The sequence below is a fragment of the Ctenopharyngodon idella genome, chromosome 5 (assembly GCF_019924925.1).
Source record: "Ctenopharyngodon idella isolate HZGC_01 chromosome 5, HZGC01, whole genome shotgun sequence".
NCBI lineage: Eukaryota > Metazoa > Chordata > Actinopteri > Cypriniformes > Xenocyprididae > Ctenopharyngodon > Ctenopharyngodon idella.
In genome coordinates, this window is record NC_067224.1 from 23883284 (window position 1) to 23907245 (window position 23962).

Below are 23962 nucleotides of genomic sequence, written 5' to 3' on the forward strand. Positions count from 1 at the left end.
TAAACAGAGACGATAACCTGGGTTGGGGCATTGCAAAATGCAACCACAGTGAGCTGGAGAACTACTACATGGTATTAAATGAGCTGAAATCCTTAGCTAATTTATTATTATTAATTTATTATCGTATTATTTCACTAATCATTTTTGCACAAGCATAAGCAAAATGTACATTTCTGTAAAAATCCCCCTTGTGTAAGTACAACATTTAGTACAAAATGTTAATGCATGCATGGACACCCATAGTTCATAATATGAAATATAAGACAAGATCACATATCAAGTCGAACGATACTGTTCATATCATGTACAGCTTGTTGTAATCCAACTCCAGCTATAAAACTTGTCCCGGTATTTATTTTATGTACCAAATTATGTTCCATCTCTAGAGTCTTCAGAGCTTCTTCACTACTCAGGTAAGTACTTTTTGTTCTCCCAAGGAAATGGGTACTCGGGTGCCTGGTTGAAGTGACCCATGAGGAAGATGGCCACTGTTCCAACAGAGAATAGCGTGATGGCTGCCCAGAAACAAAGCTTGTCAATCATCTTTCCAATCAGCACCCAACTCTCCATCTCCTGAGAAAAAAAGAGGATCAACATTAGGAAAAACAAGATGAATAAGGAAAACAGTGTGTGGGTGGAGACAACTGCACTTTGGAGGTTTATAAAAGTGTTCTTTTGCTAGGACACAAACACACACTTACAGATCCGATGTCATTCTGCTGCTTGGTGGATTCAGCAATGAAGTTACAGGCATCCACACACTCTTTTATTTCAGGTGCTGTCTTTGCCAGACTCTTGTAGAGGTTTGCCGTACTGCTCACATCAATTTCATCCACTAGAGGGAGACATACACCAACACATTAGAAACTACAACTAAATTAAAAGTTTTGTCACACTACACCACTAATTCTTAAAGTCGGCATGAAAGAGATGTTGCAATAGTCTTTTCTTCCCTATTCTGATGTGAAACAGTTTCTGGAATGAGAAAAAAAAATGTAGGACTGGATTTCATCCCCGGGAACCAATTGGATCGTAAATGGAGGCAGATCTGAATGCCAGTTTACAGTCAGTGTTGTGGAAATGATTAGAAACAGGTTGATGGTAAAGCCTGCTGGGCATCACTGCCTGATGCACCTCCGCCAGTGCCAAAGTGCCAATTGCACAAATACACTGATTCGGTCAGTTGTGGAGGATATTTAGTCCCATCTTCCGCCGAGGCATACGTCATGAAGAGAACACATGTTTTCGAGGGGGAGGGGAGATTAGCGTTGTTGATTAAAGATTACAAGTGCACATTCATTTTTTTTTTTTTTTTAAAAAGATATACATTCATGGAATCAAAGTTTTATGGAACATTGCAGTGTTTATTATAAATGATTTATCCGTGCACATCACTATTTTTTTAAAATACACATGCTTCATAATCTTTAGTCAAAATAATTTCCCCTCCCTCTTGTAACGACATCTCTTCTCTTCTCTGATGACGTGTTTACTGGCCCAAGGGCGGGACAACCTGTCACTCGCATGAGATCACAGCAATAGCAAACCACAACCATCCAATCAATTCCCAATGGACAAGATCAAGTCCCGCTCTACATTTTTTCTTGTTCGAGAAGCCGTTTCACTTGGTTATACATCACAATGGGGAAGGAAAGACTATCACAACTTCTGTTTCATTCCGACTGACCACATGTATGCATCTGTTGTTCATGATATTCTTATATAATAATCTTATCAATGCTTTAGGTAAGTGAATGTTTGAATTTGTGTTACCAATTGAGCGCATGAGTCCATGTCTCTCTCTTTGTTTATCGAACATCATCTCACTGCGTGGCTGTTTCAAAACATATTCCTCTGCCCTCTGCATCAGCCCAAATGAACTGCGGCGCCTCTCCCTCATTTCATGCGTCCCACCACCTGGCTCCTCCTCATCCACAAATGATGCCATGCCGAGGAAACGAGGGACCACCACGAGGAAAATCTAATAAATACATATATTTAATAAGATAATAAGATGAGATAAGTACAGTTAAAAGAAGGACTACAGATTCAGTGATATTAGGAAATATGATATATTTAAGACAAAACACACATAAACGCACATGTTTGATGGCCTGTGACATGTTGTGTGTACTAGGACTGCGGAGGGAGAAGTTGAGGACAATAATGCAGTTGGTCACTATCAATGTGGTCATACACATGACAAAGATTAAATACCTAAAAGCAAGAAAGAGTGAAATTAGATGATAAGACTGATAAAAGATGGTTTAAAAAATTAAACTGTCTACACACTGACACTCACTTGCCAATAAGAGGCACGGAAAGTGACGTTTCTGGAATCTTCTGAGCAATCAGGAAGAGAAACACAGTCTGAGCCAACAGTACAGAAATGGACACAGTCAACTTCTGCCCTCCAGCTAAAAGACAGAAAGAAAGACAAACAGTGTACAGAGACAGACAGAGTGCAAAAGAGAAATGACAGACAGAGGGAGTACCAGCACTGTAAGATCTTAATATTGTGAGGCATACTGTACATTAACCTCAGAATATCTGCACATGCAAACACCTTTTGCAGGTAGAAAAAAGGCCAGAACAACCAGAGAGGAGATGAGAGAGCAGGGCAGGATGATGTTGATGATGTAGAAGAGTGGTTTCCGCTGGATGATGAGATTGAAATACACCTCCTGGTACTCCAGGTCATCAGGGGAGTAACGATGGTTCGTCAGCTTACGTGCGGGCCGGTGCTTGATTGCCCACTCCCCGTTTTCTGCAGTGAAATATTACAATTTCAAATAACTGTCAGCATTATGGACTTTTAGTTTCTCTTCACTAGTTTGTCTTCCTTGACCTAGTTTCTCAGTTTCTAGTTTCTTTGATTAGACATTTTATTTATCTTTATCTGTCTCATTATTATTTCATTAGTTCCCTTTGTTTGTACCATGCATTTAAATCCTGAGTAGTTCTCCCTTAGTCTCTGTCCATTCTCATCAGTGTTAAGTATTCCTGTAAGTGAGTTTTGAATTAAAGGCTGTATCTGTTATTTCCTGACAATAACTGTTTTCTATTTGAATATATTTATTAGGGCCCAAGCACCGATGGTGTGAGGACCCTATTAAAATTGCTCGGTCAATTATTCTTCTTCTCCAAAATGAATCGCATTTTTGAGGGCGTAAACATGCTCAAAAACTCAACTTTGCACACGTGTCAAAAGTGGTGAAAATTTACGTCTGATATGGGTTTCAGAATTAGGTGTGGCAAAATGGCTCGATAGCGGCACCTACAAAATTTCAATTAAGCGCCCTTTGCGCTACATTTCACGTACAAGTATAAAATTCGGTAGACACGTGTAACATCCCAATACCTACAAAAAAGTCCCAAATCTGAAAACCCAACAGGAAGTGAGATATTTTGAATTTTCTCTGCAAAATTTTTTGCAGTTTTTACCATTTCTAGACGTTGTATTTTAACGAACTCCTCCTAGAGCTTTGATCAGATCAACATCATATTTGGTCAGTCTAATCTAAAGGCCTTTGCGAAGTTAAATTCCGAAGATCTTGAGTTTTCACTGTAGGGCGTGTCCGTGGCGGCCTGACAAAATTTGATGTTTCGCCATGAAACAGGAAGTTGTTGTAACTCGGGCATACAATGTCCGATCTGCTTCAAACCTCACATGTTTTATTAGAGTCCTGGCCTGAAGACATCTACATGGCAATATTCAGTTACAGTCATAGCGCCACCTGTGGGCAACAGGAAATATCATGATTTACACTGTGATTAACTCATAGAGATTTAACCAGAACAACATCATATATGGTCCGTCTAATTTTAAGGCCTTAGTGATGTTAAATTGCAAAGATCTTGAGTTTTCGTTGAACGGCGTGTCTGTGGTGGCTTGACAAAGTCGGATGTTTCGCCATGAAAGAGGAAGTTGCTGTAAGTCAGGCATACAATGTCCAATCTGCCCCAACTTCACATGTGTAGTAAGATTCTTGCCCTGAACACATCTACATGCAAATATTCAGTTAGTCATAGCGCCACCTGTTGGCAACAGGAAATGGCATGCTTTACACTGTAATTCACCCTGAAACACATTAAATATGCCATAAAGTACCAAACATGCTAGAAACACGTTAAATCATGCAACACTTGGCTAAGTGCTAATATAGGCGCTACGCCACGAAACAGGAAACAGGAACAGTCCAATCTGCCTCAAACTTCACATGTTTGATAAGTGTCCTGGCTGAAGACGTCTACATGGCAAAATTTAGTTATAGTCATATCGCCACCAGCTGGTAGCAGGAAGTGTGGAAAATACAAATGACTGATGTAGTCCTCCTATATTTATATACTTAAATGCATATTGCCCATTGTGCTCTGTTTCCTAAAGCCACCAGGTGGTGGTGGCATAGGTGCGAGGGCCCTTTCATCGCTGCTTGCAGCTTTAATTTAAAATGTAATTTATTTCTGATGGCAAAGCCGAATTTTCAGCAGCCATTACTCTAGTCTTCAGTGTCACATGATTCTTCAGAAATCATTCTGATATACTGATCTGGTGCTCAAGAAACCTTTCTTATTATCAATGGTAAAAACTTTTTTAATATTTTTTTAATATTTTTGTGGAAACTGGGATACATTTTTGATGAATAGAAAGTTAAAAACAGCATTTATTTGAAATAAAAATATTTAGTAATATTAGAATTGTCTGTACTGTCACTTTTGTTTAAATTAAGCCTGTCTTTAAATTAAGTATTAAGTATTAATAAATTAAGTATTCATTTCTTTAAAAAAATCTTTGTGACCCCAAAGTGTGTTTTTAGTGTGTCTGTGTGTCTGTTTAGAAATAAATAGTAAATTGTCCACATGGCACCTGTGAAGGCCTCAGGGTCGATGTCCACCCACTCAATAGGCTTCCCTGTTTCGGTATCTTCTGCCAATACCATATCAATTTCATTTGCACTGTATGTCTGAGACCTGCAGATGTAAAATAAAATAAAATTTAAAATATATACATGCTAACTTTAAAACCAAAATTTAAAAAAAATTGTTATGAATCTCCATGAACCCACGAGACATGCATTTAAACACAAATCTCAATCTATGCCAACCTGAAGACTAGTGTGCAGTTCTGCCAGTCGAAAGGGAAGTAGGTGATCTCAATGGTACAGGTACTGCGGTAGATGGCAGGGGGAAGCCAGTACATGGAGCCGTCACTCGAAATCAGCACATTGGCATAGTATGCCACATCAAACTTGCCGTCAATGCTGTGAAGAGAGTAGAAAAGAGGTAATTTTTCAAGTGACAGACAGAAAATATTGGAAAACTTACTCTTTTACTAACTCACTTGTTTTCCAAAACTATATCTGGTAGCCACACAGTGTTGTATGGCACACGGATCAGATCAATGCCATGATATTCAGATTTATTCCATGCAAGACGGTAATCATGCCATTGCTAAAGAGCAGAAACATGAAAGAAGAAAAGCAGGAATTAGCAGGATATAGAACAGAAAAAAGAAACTATGTGAAGTGCAGACAGACACATGTACCGCATTATAAGACATTTTAGATTATAACTGTAAACAACTGAATGAGCAAAAACAGGAGAAAGAAAATTTATTTTTTAGAAAAAAGGATAAAGTAAATATGGAGAGATGATGCAGAGGAATAAGAAAAAGCTATATTTACTGTAGCTAAATATTTTACATATTGAAATATAATATGATTAAGATAAATGATTATGAAAGATTTATTATTTCTTTGAAGCATCTTGAAGGCCTTTCACACAAAACAAGTTTTTGCATCCTACTGCACTGATTTTCTATTGTTTTTCTATGTAAACATACACGAGACAGATGCCTTTAAATGTTATTCTCATGCATGAGTGGCACGTTTGTAGAATGCCATGCCAAGTTTAACTTTTTAAAAAAGCTCAACTTTTAAAAAATGCTTTTTTTTACACTGTGCATCACATTTTTAAAATCTGTATGAAATGGAAATTCACCTGTTCTAAATGCATGTTATTCATCTTATGTATATAGATTCATCTGTTTATTCTTTTTCAGTACATAATTTTAAATCAAAATGTCATAACTGAGTGTTCCAGAGAAAAGTCTCTTGTGATGTATGCCTGATTTCTATAATAATTTAAATCTGCTTAAACCTCACCCCTTTCTAACAATCAACTGCAAGCTCTCATTCCTCTGTCCTCACTGAACTTCTCATTCAGAAGAGTATTAGATTGTTTCCCACATTGTTTTCATTTTTGATAATCTGTTTCACTTGGATATAGGAAAAGATGTTGTTACTTCTGTTACATTGCGACTTTAAACGTAAAAACACGTTTTGCGTGAGCGGCCCCTAGGAGGTTGCATAAGATACTCACAATCTCAATCCAAACATTTGTAGTGAGAGTCTCCTCTTTTTCATTCTGTTCAGGGAAGGAAATTTTCCAAATGTAAATAAATTACAGCTACTACATTGTGCACAGTCCCTATTGAATAAATTATTGAATTAACTAAAAAAAAAAAAAAACTAAAAATATTATCTAATTATTACAGAAATATTATATAATATAGTAGCAATGACGTACATACAAATTTCTAAAACAAATTATATGTTATTTGTTATATTTCGGCTTACATTTATGTTTTCTGCTGTTTATGCATAACATTTAGATAATCAATATAATGTAATGATAAATATGTTTGTTTACTAAAAACTCACAATACTTGTTACTGTTGGCAGGGAGATTAGTTACCAAAGAGATGAGGTTGGTGAGGGTTAACTTGACCTGAACCTTCACTTTTTCATCAGTGTTTCTTGCTGGTCGAATATTTTTATTGTAGTTCTTAAACTTATCTGCAATCAACTGCCTCTCCTCATTTCCACTGACTGCAAAGTAAAAGAATGAAAGACAGAAATTAGCTTACTAACAAAAACATTGTTGGTTGACAAACTGAATAAATAGTTGATAGGCCTATAATATAAATATAATATAATATAATATAAATAGGCCTATAGTTGAAGAAATTCGTGAACCCTTTAGAATCTTCTATATTTCTACTAAAATATGACCCAAAACATCATCAGATGTTCACAAAAGTCTTAAAAGTAGACAAAGAGAACCCAATCAAACAAATGAGACAAAAATATTAACTTTGCAAAAATATATACTATACATACATATGCACACCTGTCTGTTACGATTGTAAGACACTTGCCTTTTTATGAGATCTTTTGGCTTGATTTTCTCACATATGTGTGCAGGCAGATTTTCTCACTAATGCAGTTGAGCAACTTCCTCTTCCAAAACAGCAGATGGTGCTTTGCTATGGGTCAATTTACGCTAGTCTCCCGAGAGAAGCCCCAAAACATATTAATAATAATAATAAACTTTATTTTATAGTGTCTTTAAAAGTTGCATCTCAAAGCGCTTTACAAGAACATAAAAATAAAATGGAATAGAGGAAATAGAAGATGGAAACACATTTCAAGACATATATATATATATATATATATATATCTCACATATATAAGCTAGCCTAAAAAAAAAAAATTACAAGAACTTTTCAGCTGCACGAAAATGAGTGGTGAACAGGTGAGTATGATGATTTCTGAAGGATCATGTGACACTGAAGACTAGAGTAATGATGCTGAAAATTCAGCTTTGATCACAGGAATAAATTACATTTTGAAATATACAACAGAAACCAGTTAATTTAAATTATAATAATATTTCACAGTATTACTGTTTTTACTGTATTTTTATCAAATAAATACAGCCTTGGTGAGATTTAGAGACTACTTTCAAAAACATAAAAAAAACCTTAATGTTTACAAACATTTGTTTACAAATCTTAACCGGTACTGTACATGCAGTGAAGATAATCAATGTAAGCATTGCCTGAACCAAATGATTGATTGAATGATTTATAACATGTTTTGTATAACATGTTGCTGGCGGTTATACAGAGATAACCGGAGTAGCCAGAGTGAGCCGAGTGATGTTATCAAGATTGCTGCTGTTGCATTTTGCAGATAATGCAGAATTACTGAACTTTGCGTACTTGGTATAGAGAAACGCTCAACTCACCTGTTCACTGCTCATTTTTGTCAGCTGCAAACTCCTTGTAAACTTATTTCTTCAGGCTATACGTAATTATTTTGTTTTATATATAACTATGTCTTTAAATGTGTTTTGATGTATGTTTCTATCTTATTTCCCCTATTCCATTGTATTTTATTTGTATGTTCTTGTAAAGCGCTTTGAGATGCAACTTTTTAAGGTGCTATAAAATAAAGTTTAATATTATTATTATTATAGACCCATAGCAAAGCACCATTTGCTGTTTTGGAAGAGGAAGTTGCTCAACTGCATTTGTGAGAAAATCTGTCTGCACACATTTGTGAGAAAATCAAGCAGAGAGATTTCATAAAAAGGCAAATGTCTTACAATCGTAACAGACAGGTGTGCATATGTATGCACTAGATTTGGTATTTGTTAAAAGGTTACATGCCATTTGTAGGATGGTTTGTATTTATTTGTGAAATATGATGTAGGCTCATTTATTTATATTTGTAAAATATTTTCATATATTTGTTACTCCTCTGCGTTTTCGCTCAAACTGACCTTTGTATTGCACATCACTTTCTGTTTGTTTGCGAGCCGAGTTTTCCTTTGCAAAGCAGATTGTGTTTGTTTGCAAAATGCTGGATTTCTTTGTTTAATTATGGCACAATATTCACTCCATAAAAAGATCCCATATTACATATCTGTGAGTGGAAAAAGTATGTGCAGCTCTAGGATTTCTGAGGACCTCAGAAAAAGAGCTGTTATTCCTCATCAGACTGGAAAAGGTTATAAAACCATCTTTAAAGAGTTTGGACTCCACAAATCCACAGTCAGATTGTGTACAAATGGAGGAAACTAACATCCTCAGGAGTGGTCGACCAACAAAGATCACTCCAAATGCAAGACATGTAATAGTCCAAGAAGTCACAAAGGATCCCAGGGTAACTTCTAAGCAACTAAAGGCCTCTCTCACGTTGATGATGTTAATGTTCATGAGCACACCATTAGGAGAACACTGAACAATGGTGTGCATGGCAGAGTTGCAAGGAGAAAGACACTCCTTTCCAAAAAAAAAACATTGCTGCTTGTCTGCATTTTGCTAAAGATCATGTGGACATGCCAAATAGCTATTGGAAAAAAAAATTGTGGATGGATGAGACAAAAATAGAACTTTTTGGTTTAATGAGAAGCGTTAGCCTATGTTTGGAGAAAAAAAAACACTGCATTCCAGCATAAGAACCTTATCCCCTCTGTGAAACATGGTGGTGGTAGTATCATGGTTTGGGCCTGTTTTACTGCATCTGGGCCAGGATGAATTGGCATCATTGATGAAACAATGAATTCTGAATTATACCAGCAAATTCTAAAGGAAAATGTCAGGACATCTGTCAGTGAACTGAAGCTCCAGAGAAAGTGAGTCACGCAGCAAGACAACAAGCCCAAGCACACAAGTCGTTCTACCAAAGAATTGTTAAAGAAGAACAAAGTTAATGTTTGGAATGGCCAAGTCAAAGTCCCGACCTTAATCCAATTGAAATGTTGTGGAACGACTTGAAGCAAGCAGTTCGTGTGAGGAAACCCACCAACATCCCAGAGTTGAAGCTGTTCTGTACTGAGGAATGGATTAAAATTCCTTCAAGCCGGACTGTTCAACAGTTACCGGAAACATTTAGTTGCAGTTATTGCTGCACAAGGGGGTCACACCAGATATTGAAAACAAGAATTCACAAACTTTTGCCACTCACAGATATGTAATACTGGATAATTTTTCTCAATAAATAATTGACAAAACATATATTTTTGGCTCATTTGTTTGATTGGGTTCTCTTTGTCTACTTTTAGGAGTTTTGTGAACATCTGATGATGTTTTGGGTCATATTTTTGCAGAAATATAGAAAATTCTAAAGGGTTCACAAACATTCAAGCAGCACTGTAGATTTCCTAGGAAGATTTATCAATTATACTGCAGTTTTCAAACCATTTAACTTTTAATAGCTTATGTGTGTAACAAGACTACAAATCATAACATAATATTCATAATATACATTAGCCATTTAATACTTCACTGACTCAGCACTGTGAATCCCATACAGTACAATAGCTTATACTGCAGTAACCCCTAAACACAATGTTAATGTTTGTAACAGCTTTATATTAAAAGTTTATAGCCTATTAAAATACCCACAAGATAGAAAGGACCTTTAGAAAATATTAAGCACTTTTCCATGCCTGCGGTCACAGTGCAGTGGTAGTGTGATAACGACGGAGAGCCAAGTCAGTCACTAAGTTTTGAAGTACACAAGAGCACGTACCTTGTAATACAGTGACCACGAGCGCAAACGCAAATACACACGTCCTGCCGAACCGGTCGGCCATGGCCATGATCAGCAAAACACGGTCCTAAAAGTTGGTAACAAAGAGACAGACACGTTACTTTCCAGCAGTCAGTAACCGAGCTTTCTCTTCTCTTCGGTGCTTACAGCTGTCACTGCACGAGGCTCGAGTTACAGCGCTGGAGCGCGCTCTTAAAGTCACATTCACTAATCGCCAATATCATAATAGCACTAATACGCAACAATGATTCAGATTATGTGAGTTACTTTTCAAGTATTACTGTGAGTGATATCAGATATTATGAATAGAGCCCAAAAAAATGCTGATAGGAGGACCATAAATTTCAAGTGCCAATCGCCAAGACTTCGGTTCTCTCACTTCTGCGCGAGCTCATGATGATGCTGACAGTCGTTCATTTCGAGTATCACAATGGCTTAATGACGATACGTATAACGGTTATTGATAGTGTTGCTCAGCCTTGGGGAATTGTGTTTCAGTCAGAAGAAATGATAAGCAATGTTAACAGGTGTACGGGTCGGTGGGGGGCTTAAGGGCCATAGCGTTGATGTCGCCCATGCACTTGGGTATAAATAACCAGTGTCTGTCTGGACAGTGTGCTCTTCCCTGTATAGCACTGAAATGAAGTAAATGCAGCGGTTATAGAGCCAAGGGTGTGTTGTGTTGTAATATTTGCCTATACACTAAGAAAAGTCCGTAAAATTAGGCCTCAGTGTAGCCTACGTAATATGAAGTATTGATTTTTTTTAAGCGTATTTTGAATTACGCATCGCATCGTGCTGTTTTCAGGTTAAAAAAACAGTTTGAAAATAACCAGAAATAACCAGCAGCTTACCTTTCCGGTTTTCTACATATTCGTTTTTTCTTTCTCACAGCTACATAGGGACCACATGTCCTCACAAGAATAGTAAAACCTGAAATGATCTACATTGACATGTCTTAATGAGGAAAACAGCTAGTAAACACTAGTAATGAATTTATAAAAAGAGATTTAGCATTAGGGGACATAATATTACAGCTCAGTATCAAACCAATAAATATCAATAGAAAAATGTGTGTGTGAGTGTGTGTTTGTGTGAAAGGGAACAAAGAGAACTTTTAAAGTTTCTTTTTGTTCCCAGCAGGTCATAAGTTCAACAGTAAGTTATGAGAGACGTCTGAGTGGTGAGCTCATGTACAAAACTGTCCTCCGTATCAGGTTTTAAATGATTTATGAGGTCCAGCACACACTATGATAACTGACACTATCAGTTATATACTATCAGTTATAAAGAATGTCTGCAAAACATTTCAAATTAAATAGCCACCACGATCTACAGGATGTTTCAATAATCTTATGCACACGGACTTTAAAAGCAGGAGAGGCAGGCTCTTTAATGCCATTTAAATTAGATTATGACACAATCATAATCATCACTTAATGGATATTTGTTTTGTTTACATTCTGTATAAGCCAAATGGCATGGATGCAGTGCTTGGCCAGTTGCTGGCCACCGTGCTTAAGTGGGACATGGTACATGGGCTTAAGTGTCACTGGATTGCAAAGCTTGTTGGTGGGCTTACCGGAGCATGAATTCCTGTCTCCTTTGTGTACTATTAATATGACCTGAAATTGAACCGTGTTCCATGTGGGTAACCGGAAACTCCACATCCGGAGAAACGTGACACAATGTCTTTGCCAAATGAGAATGTCAAAGATGCATGTGATAAGTGTCATGAGCAGTGACTTTTTGTCTTAATTTGTCTTACCAAAATGTATTCATCATGTTGGGACCACATGTCTCAAAACAGGTCTTAATCTCACTACTGAGGATGTAGCAAACATCCCAAATTGTTATACAGATGAAAAGCCTCCTGCAAAAATGTTGAAGATAAGGGTTGCTTGGCTTGCATCCCCGCACCTCCTCAACTCCACATTTATTCTTATAGTTTTTTTCAACTGCTTACACACATTTTCAAAACTTTTTTTTTTTTTTTTTTTTTTTTTTTTTACAAAACTTTACACACAAATCCAAGAATTGCACACACAAAAATGCAAAATGCCTCACATCTCTTGCAAAATCAAGCACTGCATTCAAAATATCACATCTCAAAAGCAAACATTTGTCTTACTTTGCAAACACATTTGCCATAATCTATTTTTGGATATATCATATACTCACATCATATACATCATATACTCACAGCTCTTCTTTCATGAGCTCCTATGTACCTTTCCGTACAAGATTGAGAGTAATTGGCAGAGAGATGTTGAAAAATTCATGGTAAGCATGAAAGCAAGACTGAAACCAAACTTTTTTTTTTTTTTTACTGCAAGCACTTGTGGTTGTGAATACACTATTACACAGTACGAAAGAAAATTAATACTTCAACCATGTGTAGTTGCAGATTTGGTGTGGTTCTGCTGTTTGAGTGTCAGGTTTCAGAAATTGTGTGACAAGTAAAGATTTTGTGTGTAAGCAGTTGAAAAAAAAAAGAAGAAAAAGTCCAGCAGGGGGAGCGCTGCTACACTCTAAAATTAAGGTTCTTCAATGGATCTTTGCAGCACTTTAGATACACGGATACGGTCGATCCCAGCTAGCTGATTTTGTTAAGGACGTTCTCTAAATATACAGTGTTGGTTCTGGGAATGTAAAAAACGTCCAGTTTTCTTGACGTTAGAGGAACGTTGTTTATAATGTATAATGTTCCTCAAACATTCTTTCAACTTAATTTTGATTTAAAATTCAACATTGTAGGAGAACGTTGATTTGTAACATTCCAAGAACATAAAAATGTCCAGTTTCCTTAATGTTAGTAGAACCTTATTTAAAGATTAGTATGATGTTCCTGAAACATTCTTTCAATCATTCAAACACCTGCTGTGAACAAGCACTGAAAGAAAGAGAAATAAGAACACAAACTACAACTTTCTTCAGCCACAGCCTTAGATGAACTGAAGATAAAAGACATTAAATCTCTGAAGATCTGATTAAACAACTCCACAAACAGCATTACCAGCTTCACTTATTACTAACCAGACTGACTTTATTTCTGTCACACACAGAAGTTCCTATTGAGAATTAACAGAGGTTTAGATGTTGATGTCTTATTGAAAATGTTTGAATTAACAGAGGTTTAGATGTTGATGTCTTATTGAAAATGTTTCGTCACCATCATGGAGATCAGCATCTGCTTTAGTTGAACTCTTGACCCTTGACTTCAATCAGTGGATCAGGTTTTGAAAGAATGACTAGCTGTGTTACAAGTGTGATCAGTTTGGAGTTTTGTACTAAGAGTTTTGAAAATATACACCTTACTTGTGAAAATAGTACCAAAGCAAATAAAAAAAACTGTAGTTTATCTCAGATATAATAATTTACTTCACACCTGCACTCACAACTCCCTAATAGCCAACACTTTTGGCACACTGCATGTTTTACTATTGCTGACCACCTATCAAAACCTGTGTGGCAATGCTGCGAAACTCACGGGACAGCACAGAGATATGGTAGTGAAGCCCAGACCAGTATCAATTTAAGTCATAATACACAGATGTCATAACTTCTTTTAGGCAATACTCTGAGATTTGGACAATGGAGGAACTAGAAATAATATGACAGATATGAAAAGAAATGACATCGTATCATAGTTAATGTTCACAGCACATCTATTATAGTTTTATTATGATTTTATTCATACAACACTTTACACAGATGGATATCACGTGTCGTTATCCCACAAAATGGTTGTTTCAGTGATTGACTTCAGTAAAATATGAATTTGACATAATGATTTTAAGGTGAACTTGCTTGAGTTATATGAATGGAACCCTGAAATAAAACTTTGTACAATAAACCAGAGATGAAGGGTTTTCATATTTAATGCCTACCAGTGTCAGAAATTAACTTTTCCATATGGGACAAATGATTTTCAGGGGTATTTTTCTTTTACCTTTATATAGAATTTCTGTCCTAATCTTATTAAATATGTATGCTATCTATAATGTTAAATTCTTAAATTTAGTCAAATAAATTAGAATAATATGACACTATAGGCTGTTACTAATTAAATCAGTATCAACCAACTGCATGAAGTTGCTTTCAGATGTAGCTACTTACAGTAAATACATTTAGACAGCAATTACAACTGTATAATATAATGAGATTCATATTTTAAACAGCATTTTTAATACAGAAATATGAAATGACACAATGAAATGATACTTGGATTATGAAAGTAATATTGCCACTAGGTGGCGGTAAGACATTGTGTTAAGGAAGGAGTCATTTATTCGTCGATTCGTTCAAAACGCTGATCCTCGTCTATATTACAATTTTTTACGATTGCTTAAGCACAATTTTAAAAACAAGGCTCATTTTGTCAAAACACTACACACAATTCACAGCGCCACACCCACAAGTAAAAAATGAACACTTTTGCAAAATGAAACACTTCATTCAAAACTTTACATTAATTTAACAAAACCCAACTTTGGCATCGTATGGAACACACATGGTTCATACATTCTGATTCTGTTTGATTCATTTACACACTGCTGTGCTCAATCTTAAACACTTGTAACTTTTATACTTTTCTAATCATATAGTCTGGCTTTAATTTTTTCAGAGATATTGTTAAAGTACATGAATATATTGACAAAAAAAACAAAAAAAAAAAAAAAACACACAAGACCAGTACTCCACGTTGATGAAAATATTTATTTCTCACCACATTGTAAAGCCATTCAATACATCCATGCCTTTCCAAAGGTTACATTTTGCACTGGAAATCAGAACATATTCTAAATACAATATAGTACATGAACAAAAACATTTGTGGAGACAAAACAAAGCATGATTTTACATAAATGAAAAAAAAAAAAAAAAAAAAAAAAAAAACACCTAAGCATCATCTCTTGGCCTAGCTGGATCTGGCCATAGCACTTCATCCACATCACAGGCGATGTCCTCTCTCGGCGAGGGAAAAATCTTCTTGAATGGCGAATCCATCCTTGCACAGACCCTGCATCAATTAGTTCAGGCCTTCTCCATGGCTTGAATGAGGCATATCCTGACATAGAGCTGGAGATTGTAAACCTTCCATGCCAAAAAAAAAAAAAAACCCTCCTCAACAGGACAGTATGGTGGGAGGTATTGGAGTGAAAACGGATTTCGACAGCTGTATATTTGCTGCATATTCTACAGATATATTTCTCAAGTATGTGAGGCAAGTAGCCTATAGAGCTTGGGAACGTGACGTCTGCAACGCAATGCATTCTGGGACTTTAGGACACCGACACTACAGTAGAGACTGGGAAATAGTGGAGGTAGATGTTCAAATTTATATTATACAGTTAAAAACAAATTAGAATGGTGAACGCTGACTGTGTTATGAACCATCTGCATAATGACCGGCTAAGAAAAAGGATCTTAAATGAAGCGCCATTTTCGGGACAATTTTAAAACGCTTAACGTGGCTTAGTGTACTAAGACAGTGATATTAACAGACCAAACTCAGTAAACAACATACTAATAAACCATGCAGAAAAGCAGTTGATCCCAGAATTTGAACGCAATGCGTTAAATTTCACGTTAAGCGTTTTCCTCCCATATTAACTATGTACAGCAAAGCAGATGAGCCCAGAATATTAACAAAATGCGTATACACGTTAAGTTTTCATCCGTATAAAACAGTTACAAAGAAAACGCTTAATGTAGACTACTAAGTGATATTAAAAGATATAGTATGCTTTATTAGTATAGTGTTTACTAATTTGGTCTTTTGGTCACATTAAGCATTTTCTTTATGGGGGGAAATGTTTACTGTTTTAATTAAAAGTGTTGCGTTCATATTCTGAGCTCATCTGCTTTTCTGTACATAGAATGATTTATTAGTATGGTGTTTACTAAGTTTGGTTTAATAACACTGTCTTAGTAAATTAAGCCACGTTAAGCTTTTTCATGTTAAGCGTTTTAAATGTCCCCAATTTTCTGCTTTCCAGCTTAGAAACAACACAGTGGTGAAAGTGAAACTCAATGAAAATAAACAACTTGAACAAAATGTGGCTTTGTCATTTGTATTTATTACAGATTCATAATTTCTGATCCGCTTGTATATGTAAGTGCTCAAGCCAAAAACAATGGACACAGTCATGTTGGAACAGGAAGGGGCCATCCCCAAACTGTTCCCACAAAGTTGGGAGCATGAAATTGTCCAAAATGTCTCGGTATGCTGAAGCATTAAGAGTTCCTTTCACTGGAACTAAGGGGCCAAGCCCAACCCCTGAAAAACAACCTCACACAATAATCCCCCCTCCACCAAACTTTACACTTGGCACAATGCAGTCAGGCAAGTACCGTTCTCCTGGCAACCGCCAAACCCAGACTCGTCCATCGGATTGCCAGACAGAGAAGCGTGATTCGTCACTCCAGAGAACACGTCTCCACTGCTCTAGAGTCCAGTGGCGGCGTGCTTTACACCACTGCATCCGACGCTTTGCATTGCACTTGGTGATGTAAAGCTTGGATGCATCGGCCATGGAAACCCATTCCATGAAGCTCTCTACGCACTGTTCTTGAGCTAGTCTGAAGGCCACACGGAGTTTGGAGGTCTGTAGCTATTGACTCTGCAGAAAGTTGGCGACTTCTGCGGACTGTGCACCTCAGCATGCGCTGACCCCACTCTGTGATTTTACGTGGCCTACCACTTCGTGGCTGAGTTGCTGTTGTTCCCAATTGCTTCCACTTTGTTATGATACCACTAACAGTTGACCGTGGAATATTTAGTAGTGAGGAAATTTCACAAATAGACTTATTGCACAGGTGGCAACCTATCACGGTACCATGCTTGAATTCACTGAGCTCCTGAGAGCAACCCATTCTTTCACAAATGTTTGTAGAAGCAGTCTGCATGCCTAGGTGCTTGATTTTATACACCTGTGGCCATGGAAGTGATTGGAACACCTGAATTCAATCATTTGGAAAGGTGTCCCAATACTTTTGGCAACATAGTATAGCTCGTTGCAATCACTCTCCGTGTTCATACAGCAGCACACCTTTGATTCATTGTTCAGCTTCTCTCAGTAGGAAATCATGTATTTGTTCCATTTAAGTCCAGTAAAACTTACTTGGTGCGATTCCACAATATAATTAATTTCAGAGCTGCATTACAGAACTGCATTTTTTGCTGTTATGTTGTCCCTTAAAGTCGTCATAAAATCAAAATTGACACTATTTACTTTGTTAGTGCATATTACTAGTCTTGTGTTGAACAATTAATCCGTGCAAGTTAATACACAGGAAAAAAATTGTTTGTCGTGGTAATCTTTAATCAAAATGTGAAGTTACTTCCTGTCTGGAATGGCGTTCCTTCTCTAATGATGTCAGTTTGACGGCTTGGGTTGAAAACGCCTAAACCACTCCCCTCCAACCGTTAGTCTGCTATGAGTGAGAGATGGAGAGGAGGAGCGCTAAGGTAAAACCCTGCCCTCTATTAAATATTCCATTTCACTTGGAAATACATCATAACACTGGAGAAAAGTCATTTGCAACTTCCGGTTCACGGGGACTTTAATGCTTTAACATTAAGAAAGTAGGGCGATATGATGATATGCTGGCTGAGATCAATCTATAATGCGTTTATTATTTTATCTGACAGATATATCGGTGCCACTTAGTTATTAAAAACTGCAAGAGAGAAATCACTTTGGTCCTGTGTGTGGTACAATAGAAGGCAACAGTACGATTTCTATATGTGTCGTGTCCTGGCCACACGACTGAGCGCTCAAATGAACACAAGAGATTAAAATATAAGTCCATTTATTCTAAGCAAGTGCAAGTAGCTCTTTAAAAAATTAATGTAAATACAGTCGTTTTTTCATCTAGTGATTTGTATTTGTTGTCATTGTACGCTCCTGAGCATGTCCTAAAACATGGCAGCGACTACTCAGAATGCAATGTGCAATAAAGCTGAGTTTCGGCAAAGCCACTGGAACAGAGATCGTATTATTATAGGGAGATAAGAGGGTCTGTATCTCTTACCATTGGAGAAAGCGTAACGGCTAACTTAACCACATGCGGCACCTCTCAGCCTATCTTGTCTCCATTAAAAACTCCTCCCTGCGTACCGCCAATGTGTACCGCCCGTACCGCCAGTTAGCATTAGCCGTTACGATTTTTTTTGGCTAAAGGTTGCAGGCTTGCCTTCCAGTGGCTTTGACTGGAAGGCAAGCCTGCAACCTTTAGCCAAAAAAGCGTAACGGCTAATGCTAACGCTCCGGCTCTGGTGGTACGCATAGGCGGTACACAGGGAAGGAGTTTTGAACAGCGGGCATTGATGTCACTGCCATTACACAATAGGCTGAGAGGTGCCGCACGTGATTAAGTTAACATAAACATATTTTATGTTTATGTTTATAAACAAAATTTCTCAAGAGCAATTTTTGAAGGGGACACAAATAAGATTTTCCACCAAGATTTTCACTGGCCCCACAACAAAAAATTAATAAAGTAAAAGAAAAGAAAATGGGCCTATAAAATAAGCCTAGTTATTGTTTTTGTTGTCTTTGTTACATTTAACCTTAATAAATAAGGTTATGACACCAAAAGCTACTAGATTAACTCACTTACATTTTAAATAGGCCTATTGTTATTTGACAAATAAACAGTAAGTAATAAAATAGTAACAAATACTCAAATTACGAGTAATAGAACAAATAAATACAACAGAACTAACATATAAATGAAATAAACGGTGCTTTTCAAGTTTTTCATGTAGGTTTAAACAGGAGATTTTCAGGTACAGAAATTGTAATCTAATGTATAACTATTTAGCTATAGATTAAACTTTATTAAAGTTTATCAGTCAAGAGCAGTTACAGATGCATAAATAATGTTTTGAAATGTTGAAAATATAAAACGTTGAATAGCCTACTGTTATTTGAAATTAATTAGAAAAATGAAGACACTTTAAATATGAAATTAAACCCGCCAGTAGGTGGCAGCGAATCACTGTTAATGAGCGAGTCATTGAGATTCAACCGATTCTTTCAAACGGCTAATTCATTCAGGAAGTGTTGCTCAGAGACGCAAAACAATTCTGTGGACTTTGTTTGGAACTGTTTTCGTTGGCGAAATAGAGCGAAACAAGCGATTTGGTGTCTAAAATGTAAGTCACTTGATATTAAGTTCTTGTTTATTAAACTGTACGCTGTATAAAATCAGTATCACATTTGTAATCATGCTGATATTTGGAGAAAAACAGCGCTCTGTGTAATATTGGTTAACTATATTAAATTATATAAATATAAAATATATACAGGGTCATTTTTGCCCCTTATCTTGAATTCTGGGTCATTCTAAAGGCATTTTAGGAGACTAAGTCACGCAGTGAATGCGTACACTCTAAATATACACGCGCACTAGTCTAACCTACTAGACTAGACTGCATCCGTGCACTCACTGGATGTTTTTGTTGTTTTTTTTGTAAAGTGAGGGACATACTCGATCATTTCAGATCGTTAAATCAACAATTACGATATCATAGACGATATATATCGTATATCGATATATATCGTACAGGGTGTACGATATATATTATACAGTACTGGCCCGATCGGGCAAGTGACGGTTCCGTCAACTGCCCCGAGCATCGTTCACACTGGCCGATTTACGCCCCTGTTTAGAGATTATTGCTGTTTTCTTGTTGTGTCTAAACGAAACTCAAGTGGACACTGTTTAAAAAATTGTTACATTTATGTATATATATTCATTTTCATGTTTATGAAACATCTATGTTGTTAAACTAGGCCATTACACTGTCATGAAAAGGGATAGCGCACCCAAAATTTAAAATTGTGTCATCTACTCACCCTCAAGTTGTTCCAAACCATTATGAATTTCTTTCTTCTGCTGAACACACAATATGATATTTGATGGACCCCATTGACTTCCATAGTATGGGGGAAAAATACTATTGAAGTCAATGGGGCCCATGAACTGTTTGGTTACAGACATTCTTCAAAATATCTTATTTTGTGTTCAGCAAAAGAATTTGAATTTAACTGAATAAATGTGTCTATGTAGCCTACTGTTTATTTGCGCTTATCGTGTTGATCAACGATTTCTCAGGACTTACATCAGCGATTGAGTGAGAATGGAAACCGAAAGTGACTGAGTAAGTTTTTGGAAACGAAACATTACTTTGAGGCGGGGCTTGAGTTGATGCTTTATAAACATCCATGCCTCGGCTCACTGTGACCAGAGGCACATTGATTTCGCTGTGACTCACAAGACTTATTCAAGAAAACAACAACAAAAGCCGTAGCAGCCTATTTGCACAACCCAGCTCGGTAAGTCGCATATAGCTACCTATTAGCCTATAAAATATTGAACTTTAATATTAACTCTAATCTCCAGTTTTAAATAAGTAGCCTATGATGTTGTAGTAGTTCTAATGATTTTATATTTTTTCCTCATGTTGGCAGGTAATGGAACTGGCAATAAAACTGTTAAACGGAGACGTGAAGCGGCTGGTGGTGAAAGTTGATGCCACAGTTGGCGAACTCAAGCAGCTCATTTCTCAGCACTTCAGTCAGCCTCCTTACAAACAGAAGCTTTCTAGCGACAACGGTCAACGTATCAGCCTTGAGGATGATTCCAGAAGCCTCAGCAGTTACGGTTTGCACTCAGGATCAGTGGTGATGCTGCTCATCACGAACCCCCCTTTCCAAGTGTTCGTCAAGAACGAAAAGGGACAGACCAAAACCTATGACGTTGAAGTCAATGAGACCGTAGATCAGCTTCAGACTAAGATCTTCCGCAAAGACGGTGTCCCCAAGGATCAGCAGCGACTGATTTACAACGGCAGACAACTGGAGGCTGGCATGAAGCTGCAAGACTACGACATCACATCTGGAAGCACCATTCACATGACTCTCCGCCTCCGAGGAGGTTAATCGGTTAGAATGTGTACAAAAAAATGTTGTTATGTGTTAAATTATGTAAATGCTGTAAATATGATAGGCTTTGACTATTAACTGTGTTATATACGTTACTATGTCTTACGAACTCATGTAATTCCAGAGTAGGTATTTATCTGTATTTTTTAACTTATATCTTATATGGCTAATTATGAATGATATTTAACACATTTGCATCGTAAGTAAAATAATAAATGCTCTAAACATTCCTAAGCAGGGTTTCAGTTTTTATTGACTTATTGTCTAGACCAGTGGTTCTCAAACTTTTTGACTCCAAGGCTTCCCGTTGTCCAAGTCATTATCCAAAGTTCCCCATCCCCAATAAATCTGTGATTTGTAATTCAATTGTTTGTGGTTTACTGGATAAGGTTTTTTTAAACACGCGCGCACACACACACCCTATATTATAGCCTGCTATATTACATTATCATATAAATCGTTCTGTCATATAAATCGTAGCTAGCCTCTAAAAACAATACAATAACAGCACAATTTACTTGCCTCAAACAACTCAGTAGGTATTATTTGTATTATTATAATTATTGTTTTTTTTTTTTTTTTACATTTAATTTATTGCCACACTTTAATATGTTAATTATATTATCAGAAAAGTAAACATATTTAGCGTCGTCAGGCTTTTATTTGTGCTTAATGGATAAAACAACGGAGCTGCGCACTCAGGTTTATGGCTGCTGTAAATTTTACCTGCCATAAGATGGCGCTGTTTTCGACACTCTTGATGCTTTGAAACTTTTTCCGAAACATTTAGAGAAAAGCAAAGATTTAACAGGCTTTATTTCTCCATCCCTACTCAATAGTTTTAGGCCTTTTTGCAAATGTTTCAATAGAATTTAGCTGTTTTAGAGAGCGTTTACTCATTTTGAGCCTGTTTTTAAACATTAACTATCTGTAATGTCATTTTTCATGTGTGAAAAAAAACGCCGAAACTAAAGTAGCCAATCAGATTTCTTTTCACCCATATCCCCCCACGCCCACATTTGACTTTACAACACAACGCACACATTTATTTATTCTCATTCTCTCTTGCTTTCTTAATATGTCACAAGTGTACGCAGATGTATTTTAATAATCAGTTTTAAAATTATATAAAAAATAAAAACGGCATTATTTAGCGCCCTCTCATGGTCTCACAAAACTATTTGAAGGTTTTGAATAAAACAAAAAACAAAACACGGTTTATGTTTTTTTAAGCCATTAGGTTTACGAGGACACAGGAAGTGTCCTCATTAACCATGTTTACGTTGTAATAACCATGTCATTATATACATGTGTCCTCATAAACCATGTATACAAGAACACACACACACACACACACATATACATATATATATATATATATATGTGTGTGTGTGTGTGTGTGTGTGGGTGGCAGACATGCTTGTCATGTAAGGTGTTTATGCTGTGGCCCAGGAATATAGAATATTAAGGAAGACATTCTTGGAATTCCATAAAAGATTACTGGTTGGATTTGATTTATTTCCTATTGTCATTCTAATGTCCTGAAATAAAAAGCAGAAATAAACATCTAAACAAAGCTAAAGTATTTTTCATTGTCATATCGTCTTTTCCTTTTAAGTCATACAAATGGACGACATGTACATACAAATTATAAAACAAATGATGATAAATAGAAAGTGATCAAGGTTGATGTCGCACCAGGTGGTGCAAACATTGTACTGTGCGGGGTTGATTTTTATGGCATGTTTATGTTTCGGCTTACCTGGGTTTCCCTCGTGCCTCGTCACATGATCGTGGGAAATACCCATTCATCTTGAGAAGAATGGAAAATGAAGGTTGTGTAAGTACCTGTCAACGAAACACCTTTCATGATCTTGAATATCTATAAGTAAACCTCACTGCACTTAATAGCACTTTGTGGCAACAAATGAAGTCGACATGGGCATAATTTGATCAAGTGAATTACATCGTATGATTGCATATTTAATACATGCTACACAAACATTAAATAACAATAAAAGCATTAAGAAACAAAGAACAGGTCATATACTGTACACTACGTGTACGCCACAAAATTCCACTATGACGTAATTCTTGTGTCTATTAAAGCTCTGAACACACCCAAATGATTGTGCCCTACGTTATGTTTATGGCCTGTCATGCTCACACCTTTTCTGAAGTATAGAAACAGAAAATCGCTGAATAATCCCTGAAAAGGGAACTCAGTGGGGGTGAGTTTCAAAACAATCATGAAAATTCAGAACTGATTGTGTTTGTGAGAGAGGCAACTTTCTTTTTCAATTAAAAAAATTAATAAATATATCTTATTTGTTCACTATACAGCCACTATAAATGTTGTGTAAAATGAGCCTCACATTTTTCTAAACAACAATATAACCCACCTTTTTCAAAACACTGTCATACAGTATTGAACCTTTACATTATAATATTGAGTGAATTGAAATATTTGGGTGTGTGTGCTGGTAATTATTTTAAACCAAATGTGATTTTTTTTAAAAAAAAAGAACATAACGTCTGCATTTTATCAGGGCTATACAATATACAAAATATATTAGCAAGGTCATTGCTATTTATGTAAAT

General features: G+C 36.5%; 2 protein-coding genes across 2 annotated transcripts; one reads left to right on the forward strand and one right to left on the reverse strand.

The window, feature by feature from the left end:
- Positions 1-97: 97 nt before the first annotated feature.
- On the reverse strand, positions 98-23766 carry chrne (cholinergic receptor, nicotinic, epsilon). Its single transcript, XM_051893172.1, has 13 exons — positions 23124-23766; positions 10383-10470; positions 6757-6890; positions 6382-6426; positions 5342-5451; positions 5106-5261; positions 4868-4971; positions 2567-2767; positions 2303-2417; positions 2103-2217; positions 1774-1981; positions 702-835; positions 98-573 (listed from the first exon to the last, which is right to left on the reverse strand). The coding sequence occupies exons 2-13, from the start codon at positions 10450-10452 to the stop codon at positions 406-408; spliced, it is 1560 nt and encodes a 519-aa protein (XP_051749132.1). The 5' UTR covers positions 10453-10470; positions 23124-23766; the 3' UTR covers positions 98-405.
- LOC127512365 (polyubiquitin-like) lies at positions 20515-21727 on the forward strand. The gene is made up of 2 exons (XM_051893193.1): positions 20515-20752; positions 20888-21727. The coding sequence occupies exon 2, from the start codon at positions 20891-20893 to the stop codon at positions 21356-21358; it is 468 nt and encodes a 155-aa protein (XP_051749153.1). The 5' UTR covers positions 20515-20752; positions 20888-20890; the 3' UTR covers positions 21359-21727.
- Positions 23767-23962: the final 196 nt, after the last annotated feature.

What these genes read in the sequence shown, in the direction of transcription:
- LOC127512365 (XM_051893193.1), top strand. Translation starts at nt 20,891, where the DNA reads ATGGAACTGGCAATAAAACTGTTAAACGGAGACGTGAAGCGGCTGGTG.
- chrne (XM_051893172.1), bottom strand. Translation starts at nt 10,452, where the DNA reads ATGGCCATGGCCGACCGGTTCGGCAGGACGTGTGTATTTGCGTTTGCG. An exon ending in CTTTTTTCTACCTGCAAAAG is followed by an intron (nt 2,418 to 2,566) that starts GTGTTTGCATGT and finishes TCTGTCTTTTAG; the next exon opens with CTGGAGGGCAGAAGTTGACT. An exon ending in TCCGTGCCTCTTATTGGCAA is followed by an intron (nt 2,218 to 2,302) that starts GTGAGTGTCAGT and finishes TCTTGCTTTTAG; the next exon opens with GTATTTAATCTTTGTCATGT.